This window comes from Panthera tigris, chromosome B3 (assembly GCF_018350195.1).
Source record: "Panthera tigris isolate Pti1 chromosome B3, P.tigris_Pti1_mat1.1, whole genome shotgun sequence".
NCBI lineage: Eukaryota > Metazoa > Chordata > Mammalia > Carnivora > Felidae > Panthera > Panthera tigris.
The window spans coordinates 107,854,800-107,870,132 of NC_056665.1; the positions used below are offsets into that span (position 1 = coordinate 107,854,800).

General features: G+C 38.3%; 1 protein-coding gene across 3 annotated transcripts in view; it reads left to right on the forward strand.

Annotated features, from left to right (window-relative positions):
• The window catches only part of SNAPC1 (small nuclear RNA activating complex polypeptide 1), a 44,986-nt gene that overhangs the window by 16,146 nt on the left and 13,507 nt on the right, over positions 1-15,333 (forward strand). For all 3 annotated transcript variants that reach the window (XM_042989852.1, XM_042989851.1, XM_042989850.1), the window contains 4 exons: positions 1,011-1,169; positions 2,768-2,836; positions 3,586-3,648; positions 12,597-12,747. In XM_042989852.1, the coding sequence (XP_042845786.1) occupies positions 1,011-1,169; positions 2,768-2,836; positions 3,586-3,648; positions 12,597-12,747 (442 nt within the window). The remainder of the gene's footprint in view (positions 1-1,010; positions 1,170-2,767; positions 2,837-3,585; positions 3,649-12,596; positions 12,748-15,333) is intronic.

Sequence of the window (15,333 nt, forward strand, 5' to 3'; positions counted from 1 at the left end):
AGTAATTTGCATAAAGTAGGGTACAGTAAGGTACAGACACTGGATTTGAATGTCCAAGCCTATAAGGCTCCAAGGTGCATGTACTTTCTTTTATTTCTTAATCCTTTAACTTTGTATGTTGCTTTACATTTTATAGAACATGCCCACTTGTATAAGCTCACTTAATATAGTTTACAGTGGGCTAGATGGCATCACTTAATTTTGTACAAATGTGGAATGTGATTCTCAGATTGAGGGATTTGCTCAAGGTCACAGTCTAGCAAATGACAGAACTCAGCCTCAAAACTGGGTCCAGCTAGTGGTCTTTCCTCTGTATTTTATTGCATGTAGTAAAATAATGGAATTCAGCACACTGCAAGCTGTACAAAGTTAAGGGCTCCCCATGTCTGGACAGTGTTCTCCTTTGAAGGTCCTGCATGAGTGAGCACTCAGCACTGCCCAGCAGCTCGTGATTGTTTGAACAGATCCCTGTCAATGCCATCAAAACCTACTGGAAATGAATTGAGTAGCCTAACTTGGGGATGACTCGGGTGTTGCAGTGGTCATCTGTGATGGGAGTGTCAGTCGTTCTCTGCTGCTCTTTGAGCCAAGTCTCAATACTGGCTTTATCTGATTTCTGAAGTCTACCTGTAATGTGCTATCTTTCCCTTACCCCATAGACCTGCCCAACTGGCTGGAGGTTTCTGGGGAAGAAGGTCTAAGTGATGCCTCAAATGTTGTCATAAATTGCCTTCTATTTCTTTTAATCGTGGATCTTACTAGTGAAGTAATGATGGAGCTTATGGGGACAGGCACAGAGGCTTTGAGGTTTGTGAAGATTAGTGGATCTCTGTGGAGACCATTAATAAAGTTGTACTATTTGGGTTGTATGATTATATTGTTTTCAATATACTGTAGCTTATTATTCTTTATCAACTTAGTCACTTGGGAGTGTCATTTTATTTTGTGTTGGTTTTGCCTTTAAGTTTCTCCCAAAAATTGAACTGAAAGATTCATCTTTTCACTTTTAGGAAATGCTGAATGTTCACGATCATTATCAGAACATGAAACATATAATTTCAGGTGATAAATCCAATCCAGACAAAGCCCTCAGCTTGATAAAGGATGATTTTTTTGACAATATTAAGAACATAGTTTTAGAGCATCAGCAGTGGCACAAAGACAGAAAGGTATGTGACCGCTTGTTTAATATATCACTGTTGTATTTGCATTCTACACTAATGGCTAGACAGGGATGATGAGGTTGAGAGGCAGTTTAGTTAAGTGGCTACATTCTCCTGGAGTTAAGATTTCGAGGGCTTTACTTTTCTAGGTCTGGCTTTGCCAGTTATCCGCTATGTAATGCTATTTAACCTTACAAACAGATTTTGTATGTCATTATATATATATATATATATATATATATTTACACAATTATTAATAATAATTCTATAATACGTATTAAATAACATACATTATATATAATATCTATCTAACTTTAGAGGAATAAGTAATCTTGGTATACCATAGATTTATTCCAATCTTTATAATTTAGCATTTTCTAGAGGTTGCACACTGGCGGTCTTTGGGCCAAATCCTACACACAGGTGTGGTTTGTTTGATACAGTGTTGATCCTAAAATTGTTTTAAAATGTCAAAATAATTACTGGCACTTAAATATTTGTGGACTTCAGTTAAAATTCCAGACATCCAGCTTCTGTTAAAAATCAGTGGTTTCTAATAGTGGTCCCACTTTTGTGCATGGCAACAGACTGCTAGACCTGAGTGGTGGCTTTTTCCATTGTGAGAGGGCATGCTCTGCCTGCCTTGATTTATCCATTTACAGATCTCATCAGCACAGTTTAGTTTTACACAGTTTTACAGATTTTCAGTTTAGTTTTCTGATCCAGATACTGACGCTGGAGCTGCCCATATTCCACAGTAACCTTTTCACCTAGAGAAACTTTTTACCCTGGAAACCTCATGGCCAGCCTTGCTGAATTTAGCTTTGAAATCACCACTCCATCTTATTTTAGTAAATACTTTTAGGAAAAAATAAAAGTAAAACATAAGCAATTTCTGATGACTTATTATGTGTCTGATAATGTATTAGTGTTTTCATAAATGCTAGATGGGAATTATTATTTTATATACTGTCTTTCAGAAAGATTGGTTGCCAGTTTTTGGCTTTTCATTATATAAAGGGATTTGGCTCAAAACTTAATTTTAGAAAAGATAAAGAAAGTGATCAGATGACAGTCTTGAGAAGAAGGAAAGAGTTTGCTTCCTCTACCCACATTTATTTTAATGAGAGACAGCACAGTTTAGAATGTTTGAATACTTCAAGTGTTACAAATGGGTTACACAAATGACCTAGGCAATCAATGTAAAAATCTATCGGAGTACTTTCTTATTGCCCTTTTTTTATACTACTTCTTTTTTTATAGCACCCTCTTTGAGTAAACTCTCTACTTAGCATTACTAAGACCTCTGAATACCTGAAGGAAAGGAGAATAAACCAATTTTCTTACTACTATATGAAATGCATGTTTTCCTTCCTTAGGAGGATTTAGGCATTTTATTGATGATTTTTAGTACTATTCTGAAACCTAACCTTGATCTTAATTTAATGTCAGGTGGTGAACCGTGCAGTAATAAGGTGAAATGATCGTTTAGTTTTGCAGTAATTAAAAAAATAAATGATTCTCATTGCTCTGAAATTATTTGCAATTGATTTTTAGTTAATTTGAATTGTAAATGTGTATATATAACTTTTGTGCTCTTCCAGAATCCATCCTTAAAATCAAAAGTTAAAGATGGAGAAGAAAAGAGAGAAGGAAATTCACAAGAATCAGAGGTCAGAGAAATTCACTATCTGATTGTTTGCGGGGCAATAGTTTGGTTAGTTTGTTTTCATTTTCTGTGTGGTTCTGTATACAAGTATTATGTATACAAGTGATTCTGTGTACAGGTATTATGACCCTTGGTATTAAAATAATTATCTCAGACAATCCTGAAACATCAGCTCTATGAAAAGTTAGTCTGTTTTTTCCTGGAAACCTTGTGGAAGACCACAAGTATAAATTGGGAGTGAGGATGTTAAGAGTTTTTGCAGGGAAAGGGGAGAATGATGGTGGAAGGTGCTCTTAGTCCTTACACAGGCAGAGTAGGGTTTTTGAAATATGTCTTTTCTTACTTCCTGTCCTACTTTCAGCCAGTGTGGAGCTCTAGCTACTGTTTATTGCTTCCTGCCTCCAGGGTTTTCGTCCATCTTCGTGGATGAGACAGGAGTCATTTTGGGGCATAGGCAGAAGAGGAGGCAGATGAGGAGGGAGTGGCCTGATCACCAAGGCTTTCATTCATATAATCTTCCTTAAATCCTGAATTTCAACAGTCAGTAGCTATGGAGATGGTGTTGTGGACCTGCTATGAGAATGTTGTCTGTGTTTATATGTCTTTGGTCAATGTATGTCCAAAAAATGTTAATTTCTTTTTACCGTATCTTCTATCTCCAATCTTATTTCTGATAAATACCTGGGTATTCATAATTTCTTTTAATGTTTATGTGTTTTAACTTTTTCTCCTTCTTGTTTATTTTTTATCCAGAGATGTGAAAGGGCAGAATCCTTAGCGAGAATAAAATCAAAGGCCTTTTCAGTTGTTGTTCAGGTAAGTTCTTTCTTTCTTTCTTTCTTTCTTTCTTTCTTTCTTTCTTTCTTTTTTTATTTTTTTAACATTTATTTTTTTATTTTTTATTTTTTCAATATATGAAATTTATTGTCAAATTGGTTTCCATACAACACCCAGTGCTCATCCCAAAAGGTGCCCTCCTCAATACCCATCACCCACCCTCCCACCCCCCCATCAACCCTCAGTTCTGTTTTTAAGAGTCTCTTATGCTTTGGCTCTCTCCCACTCTAACCTCTTTTTTTTTTTTCCTTCCCCTCCCCCATGGGTTTCTGTTAAGTTTCTCAGGATCCACATAAGAGTGAAACCGTATGGTATCTGTCTTTCTCAGTATGGCTTATTTCACTTAGCATCACACTCTCCAGTTCCATCCACGTTGCTACAAAGGGCCATATTTCGTTCTTTCTCATTGCCCTGTAGTACTCCATTGTGTATATAAACCACAATTTCTTTATCCATTCATCAGTTGATGGACATTTAGGCTCTTTCCATAATTTGGCTATTGTTGAGAGTGCTGCTATAAACATTGGGGTACAAGTGCCCCTGTGCATCAGTACTCCTGTATCCCTTGGGTAAATTCCTAGCAGTGCTACTGCTGGGTCATAGGGTAGGTCTATTTTTAATTTTTTGAGGAACCTCCACACTGTTTTCCAGAGTGGCTGCACCAATTTGCATTCCCACCAACAGTGCAAGAGGGTTCCCGTTTCTCCACATCCTCACCAGCATCTGTAGTCTCCTGATTTGTTCATTTTGGCCACTCTGACTGGCGTGAGGTGATACCTGAGTGTGGTTTTGATTTGTATTTCCCTGATGAGGAGTGACATTGAGCATCTTTTCATGTGCCTGTTGGCCATCTGGATGTCTTCTTTAGAGAAGTGTCTATTCGTGTTTTCTGCCCATTTCTTCACTGGGTTATTTGTTTTTTGGGTGTGGAGTTTGGTGAGCTCTTTATAATAGATTTTGGATACTAGCCCTTTGTCTGATATGTCATTTACAAATATCTTTTCCCATTCTCTTGGTTGCCTTTTAGTTTTGTTGGTTGTTTCCTTTGCTGTGCAGAAGCTTTTTATCTTCATAAGGTCCCAGTAGTTCATTTTTGCTTTTAATTCCCTTGCCTTTGGGGATGTGTCAAGTAAGAAATTGCTACGACTGAGGTCAGAGAGATCTTTTCCTGCTTTCTCCTCTAGGGTTTTGATGGTTTCCTGTCTCACATTCAGGTCCTTTATCCATTTTGAGTTTATTTTTGTGAATGGTGTGAGAAAGTGGTCTAGTTTCAATCTTCTGCATGTTGCTATCCAGTTCTCCCAGCACCATTTGTTAAAGAGACTGTCATTTTTCCATTGGATATTCTTTCCTGCTTTGTCAAAGATTAGTTGGCCATACTTTTGTGGGTCTAGTTCTGGGGATTCTATTCTATTCCATTGGTCTATGTGTCTGTTTTTATGCCAATACCATGCTGTCTTGATTACAGCTTTGTAGTAGAGGCTAAAGTCTGGGATTGTGATGCCTCCTGCTTTGGTCTTCTTCTTCAAAATTACTTTGGCTATTCGGGGCCTTTTGTGGTTCCATATGAATTTTAGGATTGCTTGTTCTAGTTTCGAGAAGAATGCTGGTGCAATTTTGATTGGGATTGCATTGAATGTGTAGATAGCTTTGGGTAGTATTGACATTTTGACAATATTTATTCTTCCAATCCATGAGCAGGGAATGTTTTTCCATTTCTTTATATCTTCTTCAATTACCTTCATAAGCTTTCTATAGTTTTCAGCATACAGATCTTTTACATCTTTGGTTAGATTTATTCCTAGGTATTTTATGCTTCTTGGTGCAATTGTGAATGGGATCAGTTTCTTTATTTGTCTTTCTGTTGCTTCATTATTAGTGTCTAAGAATGCAACTGATTTCTGTACATTGATTTTATATCCTGCAACTTTGCTAAATTCATGTGTCAGTTCTAGCAGACTTCTGGTGGAGTCTATCGGATTTTCCATGTATAATATCATGTAATCTGCAAAAAGTGAAAGCTTGACTTCATCTTTGCCAATTTTGATGCCTTTGATTTCCTTTTGTTGTCTGATTGCTGATGCTAGAACTTCCAACACTATGTTAAACAACAGCGGTGAGAGTGGGCATCCCTATCCTGTTCCTGATCTCAGGGAAAAAGCTCTCAGTTTTTCCCCATTAAGGATGATGTTAGCTGTGAGCTTTTCATAAATGGCTTTTATGATCTTTAAGTATGTTCCTTCTATCCCGACTTTCTCAAGGGTTTTTATTAAGAAACATTGCTGAATTTTGTCAAAGGCCTTTTCTGCATCGATTGACAGGATCATATGGTTCTTATCTTTTCTTTTATTAATGTGATGTATCACATTGATTGATTTGCGAATGTTGAACCAGCCCTGCATCCCAGGAATGAATCCCACTTGATCATGGTGAATAATTCTTTTTATATGCTGTTGAATTCGATTTGCTAGTATCTTATTGAGGATTTTTGCATCCATATTCATCAGGGATATTGGCCTGTAGTTCTCTTTTTTTACTGGGTCTCTGTCTGGTTTAGGAATCAAAGTAATACTGGCTTCATAGAATGAGTCTGGAAGTTTTCCTTCCCTTTCTATTTCTTGGAATAGCTTGCGAAGGATAGGTATTATCTCTGCTTTAAACGTCTGGTAGAACTCCCCTGGGAAGCCATCTGGTCCTGGACTCTTATTTGTTGGGAGATTTTTGATAACTGATTCAATTTCTTCGCTGGTTATGGGTCTGTTCAAGCTTTCTATTTCCTCCTGATTGAGTTTTGGAAGCGTGTGGGTGTTTAGGAATTTGTCCATTTCTTCCAGGTTGTCCAATTTGTTGGCATATAATTTTTCATAGTATTCCCTGATAATTGCTTGTATCTCGGGGGGATTGGTTGTAATAATTCCATTTTCATTCATGATTTTATCTATTTGGATCATCTCCCTTTTCTTTTTGAGAAGCTTGGCTAGAGGTTTATCAATTTTGTTTATTTTTTCAAAAAACCAACTCGTGGTTTCATTGATCTGCTCTACAGTTTTTTTAGATTCTGTATTGTTTATTTCTGCTCTGATCTTTATTATTTCTCTTCTTCTGCTGGGTTTAGGCTGTCTTTGCTGTTCTGCTTCTATTTCCTTTAGGTGTGCTGTTAGATTTTGTATTTGGGATTTTCCTTGTTTCTTGAGATAGGCCTGGATTGCAATGTATTTTCCTCTCAGGACTGCCTTCGCTGCATCCCAAAGCATTTGGATTGTTGTATTTTCATTTTCGTTTGTTTCCATATATTTTTAAATTTCTTCTCTAATTGCCTGGTGGACCCATTCATTCTTTAGTAGGGTGTTCTTTAACCTCCGTGCTTTTGGAGGTTTTCCAGGCTTTTTCCTGTGGTTGATTTCAGGCTTCATAGCATTGTGGTCTGAAAGTATGCATGGTATGATGTCAATTCTTGTATACTTATGAAGGGCTGTTTTGTGACCCAGTATGTGATCTATCTTGGAGAATGTTCCATGTGCACTCGAGAAGAAAGTATATTCTATTGCTTTGGGATGCAGAGTTCTATATATGTCAAGTCCATCTGATCCAATGTATCATTCAGGGCCCTTGCTTCTTTATTGACTATGTGTCTAGATGATCTATCCATTTCTGTAAGTGAAGTGTTAAAGTCCCCTGCAATGACCACATTCTTATCAATAAGGTTGCTTATCTTTGTGAGTAGTTGTTTTATATATTTGGGGGCTCCCGTATTCGGCGCATAGACATTTATAATTTTTAGCTCTTCCTGATGGATAGACCCTTTAATTATTATATAATGCCCTTCTTCATCTCTTGTTACAGCCTTTAAAGTCTAGTTTATCTGATATAAGTCTGGCTACTCCAGCTTTCTTTTGACTTCCAGTAGCATGATAGATAGTTCTCCATCCCTGCACTTTCAATCTGAAGGTGTCCTCAGGTCTAAAATGAGTCTTTTGTAGACAGCAAACAGATGGGTCTTTTTTTTTTATCCATTCTGATACCCTATGTCTTTTGGTTGGCACATTTAGTCCATTTACGCTCAGTGTTATTGTAGAAAGATATGGGTTTAGATTCATTGTGTTGTCTGTAGGTTTCATGCTTGTAGCAATGTCTCTGGTAGTTTGTCTCACAGGATCCCCCTTAGGATCTCTTGTAGGGCTGGCTTAGTGGTGACGAATTCCTTCAGTTTTTGTTTGTTTGGGAAGACCTTTATCTCTCCTTCTATTTTAAATGACAGACTTGCTGGACAAAGGATTCTCGGCTGCATATTTTTTCTGTTCATCATATTGAAGATCTCCTGCCATTCCTTTCTGGCCTGCCAAGTTTCAGTAGAGAGATCCGTCATGAGTCTTATCAGTCTCCCTTTATATGTTAGAGCATGTTTATCCCTAGCTGCTTTCAGAATTTTCTCTTTATCCTTGTATTTTGCCAGTTTCACTATGATATGTCGTGCAGAAGATCGATTCAAGTTACGTCTGAAGGGAGTTCTCTGTGCCTCTTGGATTTCAATGCCTTTCTCCTTCCCCAGTTCAGGGAAGTTCTCAGCTATTATTTCTTCAAGTACACCTTCAGCACCTTTCCCTCTCTCTTCCTCCTCTGGGATACCAATTATGCATATATTATTTCTCTTTAGTGCATCACTTAGTTCTCTAATTTTCCCCTCTAAAAATCCCCTGGATTTTTTTATCTCTTTTTCTCAGCTTCCTCTTTTTCCATAATTTTATCTTCTAGTTCACCTATTCTCTCCTCTGCCTCTTCAATCCGAGCCGTGGTTGTCTCCATTTTATTTTGCAGTTCATTTATAGCATTTTTTAGCTCCTCCTGACTGTTCCTTAGTCCCTTGATCTCTGTAGCAATAGATTCTCTGCTCTCCTCTATACTGTTTTCAAGCCCAGCGATTAATTTTATGACTATTATTCTAAATTCACTTTCTGTTATATTGTTTAAATCGTTTTTGATCAGTTCGTTAGCTGTTGCTATTTCCTGGAGTTTCTTTTGAGGCGAATTCTTCTGTTTCATCACTTTGGATAGTCCCTGGAGTGGTGCGGAACTGCGGGGCACTTCCCCTGTGCTGTCTTGAATAACTTGCGTTGGTGGGCAGGGTTGCAGTCAGACCTGATGTCTGCCCCCAGCCCACTGCTGGGGCCACAGTCAGACTGGCGTGTACCTTCTCTTCCCCTCTCCTTGGGGTGGGATTCACTGTTGGGTGGCGTGGCCCGTCTGGGCTACTTGCACACTGCCAGGCTTGTGGTTCTGGGGATCTGGCGTATTAGCTGGGGTGGATCGGCAAGGTGCACAGGGGCAGGAGGGGCAGGCTCAGCTTGCTTATCCTTCGGTGATCCACTTTGGGAGGGGCCCTGCGGCACTGGGAGGGAGTCAGACCCGCCGCTGGAGGGATGGATCCGCAGAAGCACAGCGTTGGATGTTTGTGTGGTGCAAGCAAATTCCCTGGCAGGAACTGGTTCCCTTTGGGATTTTGGCTGGGGGATAGGTGAGGGAGATGGCGCTGGTGAGGGCCTTTGTTCCCCGCCAAGCTGAGCTCTGTTGTCCTGGGCTGAACAACTCTCCCTCCCGTTGTCCTCCAGCCTTCCCGCTCTCCGAGCAGAGCTGTTAGCTTATAACCTTCCAGATGTCAAGTCCCACTTGCTGTCAGAACACACTCCGTCCGGCCCCTCCGCTTTTGCCAGCCAGACTTGGGGGCTCTGCTTGGCCGGCAGGCTGCCCCTCCGCCCTGGCTCCCTCCCACAAGTCCGTGTAGTGCGCACCGCCTCTCCGCCCTCCCTACCCCCTTCCGTGGGCCTCTTGTCTGCGCTTGGCTCCAGAGAATCCATTCTGCTAGTCTTTTGGCGGTTTTCTGGGTTATTTAGGCAGGTGTAGGTGGAATCTGGGTGATCAGCATGACGTGGTGAGCCCAGCGTCCTCCTACGCCGCCATCTTCCCCTCTCACCCCTTAACATTTATTTTTGAGAGAGAGAGACAGAGTGCAAGCAGGGAAGAGGCAGAGAGAGAGGGAGACACAGAATCCAAAGCAGGCTCCAGGCTCTGAGCTGTCAGCACAGAGCACTACGTGGGGCTCCAACTCATGAACTGTGAGATCATGACCGGAGCCAACTTCGGACGCTTAACCAACTGAGCCACCCAGGCGCCACAATACATGTATGTAGTTTAAAAAGTCTAATACTACTACAGAGCTCCTATAACCCAGCAGTCTCCTGCTCCACGGCTTCCACCCCAGAATTCCTAATCCATCTTTAACTTTTTCTCTTTCAGTTATCTTTTCTGGTGTTTACTTGGAATTTTGACACTGTTGTTTGTTATTGTCTTCCAGCTTTTGATATTCTTGATCATGGAAGGTTTTAGGACTTTCTATCCCTGGAATTTTGAAATTTCATGATAATGTAACTTGGTGTGGGTCTTTTTTTTCCCCATCACTGCCCTTGGCTTTCAGGGCAGGTATTCTTTTAATCTGATAGCCTTCAGTTATGAGGAGTTTTTTATATTGTTTCTTTGATAGTATTTTTGCTGCATTCTTGCTTCTTCTCTTGAATTTTCATTTTCTTATTTTTGTTTTCTGTTTTCAACCCATTTCCAGGAAGACTGCCTAAACTTTGTCTTCTGATCCATTATTTGAATTGTTTATTTCTGCTGACCTTTTTTTATTGCTAAGATTTTTTTTCTTCTCTGAATCTTTTCTTACTCAAAAAAATTTTTTTTTCTGGAGGCACTGTCTTTATCTTTTATCTGTTTGAGGATGCTACAGTGTTTTGAAGTTTCCTCCTTTCTCCCTAGAGTTCCTATTTTTGTTTATTTTGATCTCTTTCATTTTGGTGGCTTTGTTGAAACATTTGAAGAGCCTTAGATCATATTTAAGAGTGGTCATATAGAGCTACAACTTTTAGCCTCAGTATTTCTTTTCCTTGGATCTGGTCATTTTTACCAGACAGCTTGTCTGCAGGAAGGAGAGGTAAATAAACCAGGCTGCCAATGTTTTGGGAGCCTACAGAGAGAGTCCCTCAAGAGGCTTACTGTTCCTTATGCAGATTTCACCTAACTCCTGGGTTGTCAGTGAGAGACTCTGTCCCCTTCTTCTATTACACCATTCCTCAACCCTGCAGCTTAGCCTCTCCAGAGAGCAAGCCTCCTGTTTTCTGCAGGAGGTCAGTTGTTGAGTTTTGAGGTTGGGAAACAGGACACAATTACTTCTGTAGATTTTCAGCCTATCTGCCATTTTTGTTGTCCCATTTCTTTTCTTTTCTTTTTTTTTTTTTTTAATGTTTATTTAGTTTTGAGAGAGAGAGGGACACAAAGTGTGAGTAGGGGAGGGGCAGAAAGAGAGGGAGACACAGAATGCAAAGCAGGCTCCAGGCTCTAAGCTGTCAGCATAGAGCCTGATGCAAGGCTCCAACTCATGAAGTGTGAGATCATGACCTGAGCCAAAGTCAGACACTTAACCAACTGAGCCACCTAGGCGCCCCTTTGTTGTCCCATTTCTGATGACTAATTCCTGATCCACTTGGATCAGCTTGCTTTCTAGTAACTTCCTCAATATAGGCAGTTAGATTTCAAATTTCTTCATTCACTTCAATCAGCTACCACTCACTGTTTCTACTGCTAAAATTTTTTTAGCAGCTGCATTGTTTTCTGTTAGCTCTGTTTTGTGAATTTATTCATTTTTAGCTTCTTACTTTCATGTTAGTGGCATTTTAGGAGAGAGCACTGATAAACTTATGTGCTCAATCCCATATTTTTTCCTTTTTTCATGAATCCAAGAATGTCTGTATTCTGTGGGAAATTACTATCATTTTCTAGTTGTAGAAATGAAAAGGAATAAAAAAAGTTAAAAGTGACTGTAGATTTGTTAAGTGTTACATATAGGTATCTCACAGTAAATTGAGTACAAAATATTGTTGAACGAAGAACAATAAATTAATTAATCCAAATTGTTTTAAACCAGAACTGTTTCCATATAATATAGTGCTAATTGATATTTAATGTGTATCTTTAGACATAATGAAATACTTTTTAAAAGTTATTAAAGAATTAAATTATAATTCCCATAAAGTGTTAATAGAGTGTGTCATAGCATAGCTGCAGATTTTTTCTTTATTGAGACACAATTAACATATAATGCATGATAGTTTTTAAACAATTGTTAATACCTGCACTGCATACATGGCATTAACTGAAAACTCCTGTGAGAACTCTGCTTAAGCAAGTAAGGGAATTCATTGACTGATGAAACTAAAATGTCCTTGCACCATCCCTCCATTTCTTACCTGCTGTGTTGCTTTTACTGTCTTCAAGTGTTCTTCCTGACAGCCCTCTTTGCTGTGGTGCCAGCTTTAGGTTCAATAGAAAGGGAGAATTTTCCTTCCTGATAGTTAACTAGAACTCTAAAATGGAGAGTTATTTCTCCATTTTATTATTCTGGCCATGATAGAGATCACATGCCCAAAATCAGTGGCCATGGGAATGTGAAACTTTTGACTAGGTCAGCGGCACATACCTGGAACCAGGCATAAAGTAGTTCCACTCAAAACATATGGTGGTAACTAGGGAACATAAGTGTTATTAGAAGAAAGGAAAAATAGGTTATTAGACAGTAAAAAACAGTACTCATCCTTTACACCTGTTTCCCAGCCATGCACCTACAACTACATTTTAACCCAACAACTACATTTTTCACCCAGTTTGAGTAGTTGCTGATGACACTCCAGAGAGGCTTTCCTATTGTAAAGATAAAAGAGTATATATATGCAACAAGTGTTAAGCCAGCATTATGGTAAAGTACTTTATGATTTTTATTTTTCCTCCTCTTTGATTGTATATGCTTCTTTCCCTAAATTATCCATCAGTTGGATTCATTTTGTGATTCATTGTGGTTAATTGGATTTCTCACTCTCAAGGCATCCAAGTCAAGAAGGCACCGTCAAGTCAAACTTGACTCTTCTGACTCTGATTCTGCATCTGGTCAAGGACAGATCAAAGCAACTAGGAAAAAAAGAAATAAAGAAACATTGAAATCAGCAGGAAGGAAGATGTCTTCCAAAAACAGAGGTAACTTTTTAAAGTCTTTTTGAGACTCAACAAGGGATAATGGGTCTTATTCAAAGCCTCCCCTTACCATTTTTTTTAAGTTATATTCCTATTTTATTTTCATTTTTTAAAAATTCTTTATTTAAAAATTTTTTTAAGTTCATTTATTTATTTTGAGAGAGAGAGAAAGAGTGACAGAGGGAAAGGGAGAGAGAGAATCCTAAGCAGGCTCCATGCTGTCAGCACAGAGCCCAATGCAGGGCTCAAACTCACAAACTGAGATCATGACCTGAGCTGAAATCAAGAGTTGGACACTTAACCAACTGAGCCACACAGGCACACCTATATTATTCTTTTAAAATATGTATGTTGTGTGATAATTATGGCCTTAGACAATTTTGCAGAACAAATACATCCAATGGAAACTGGACAAATTACAAAGATAAACATGAGGCTAATAAAGCTATTACATCATATCAAACTTACCTATTTTTTCTTTATTAAAAAGGATTAGACACTTGTTTGAGAACCTTGTGAGATTTAATATAAGAAATAAATTAGTTATCTTAGATTCTTAGAATCTTACTGCTGAAAGGGACCCTAGGAGTCATCAAATTCATCATTTCATAGATGATGAGATTCAGTTCAGGTCCGTACAGATTAAATAACTTGTCCAAAAGTCATGTAGCTATATAGTTATAGAATCAGTCTAGAATTATCCAGAGCATACTTTATTAGTAATTTTTGTGTGTGAAATAATGTATTCTATAAACTGTATTTCCCTTTAGCTGCATTAGTTAAGATGCACCTTTTCTTTTAAAATAGTGTGTCTATAAAATTAACCTTGGTATGTGATTCCTAAAGAAATGACATTTTAATAGTTTAATTTTTAAGAAATTACATTAGGTATTACATATTCACCATACATACACACGTAGCAGACTCAGGAGAAAAAAAAAAGCATTAGAAGCATTAGTAAATATTCAGTCTAGTATAAAACACTCCCAGCTTCTAGAGCAGTATAAGAAAATATGTTACAGCCTTTTAGCATTGTTTTCCTTCTTATACTGAGGCACTAGAAGGGGAATTGAAGTTAAATTCCTTTAGCATAGTTCAGATATGATTAAGTTCAGTAACAGTTGCTTGAAGAACACTGAACATTCAGAGGAACAGATACCGTATTTGTTAAGGATAATCAGGAAATACTTCAAAAGCAGATTTCTTTAGTTCTTTTTTACAAGGCTAGCAGATACTGGGAAGAGAACTATTAGACCAATCTCACTTATAAGTATTACTGATAAAAAAATCCTGTTACATGTATCAGAAGAATCCCAGATATAAAACAACTTGACTGGGGTACCTGGGTGACTCAGTGGGTTAAGTGTCCAACTCTTGATTTTGGCTCAGGTCATGATTTCATAGTTCTAGAGAATCAAGCCCTGTGTCGGGCTGTGTGCAGACAGCCTGTTTGGGATTCTGTCTCTCCCTCTGTCTCTGCCCCCAGCCCCACTCACACATGCTCTCTCTCTCAAAATAAACATTAAAAAAAAAAAGAAAAAAAACACCTTGGTGCATTCATTCCAGGATGCAGGGATGGTGCAATTAGGAATCTCAATATAATTTGCCATATAAATAGGTTAAAGAGGAAAATGTAAATTCATTATAACACTAACCCAAGAAGATGTTTGATAAAATCTAGCATCCATTCTTGATTAAAAGAAGAATCCTCTAAATTAGGGGGTCAGCAAAACTGTTGTAAAGGGCCAGAGGGTAAATATTTTAGGCTTCATGGGCTGTCTGATTTCTGTCACATCTACTCAATTCTGCCATCGTAAGGTGAAAGTAACTACAGACAGTATATAAATAAATGAGTGTGTTTCAAAAAAAGTGTGTTACAAAAACGGGTGGTAGGGCAGATTTAGGCTGGGTCCATAGTTTGTCAATCCCTGCTCGAGATAAAAGAAGTAGATGGTTATTTCTTTAACTCAGTTTTAAAAAGTGTATGTCGGGGCGCCTGAGTGGCTCAGTCGGTTAAGCGGCCGACTTCGGCTCGGGTCATGATTTCCCTGTCTGCGAGTTCAAGCCCCGCGTCGGGCTCTGTGCTGACAGCTCAGAGCCTGGAGCCTGTTTCAGATTCTGTGTCTCCCTCTCTCTGACCCTCCCCCGTTCATGCTCTGTCTCTCTCTGTCTCAAAAATAAATAAACGTTAAAAAAAAAAAAATCAAAAAAAAAATAAATTAAAAAAATAAAAAGTGTATGTCAAAAGGCCACCTCATGTTTGTTGGTAATATATAGAAGTATCACAATTGTATTTAATATTGATCTTGAAGGGCTAGGCCTATTAGTGTAATTAGGCAGGAGAGTGAAGTGAGATATGCTTTTTTATAAAGGTTATAAAATTACCATGATTTATAAATGACTGATTTTATGTTTAAAAGTATCTTAAAGAGAATTCACTGAAAAGAAAATAGTAACAAAAAATTTAGTAAAGTAAGGGATACTACTGTGGACCTTACAGAAATTAAGAGGACAATAAATAAAAGTTGGGAATACCTTTTTTAAAAAATATTTATTTATTTTGATAGAGAAAGTGTGAGTGGGAATGAG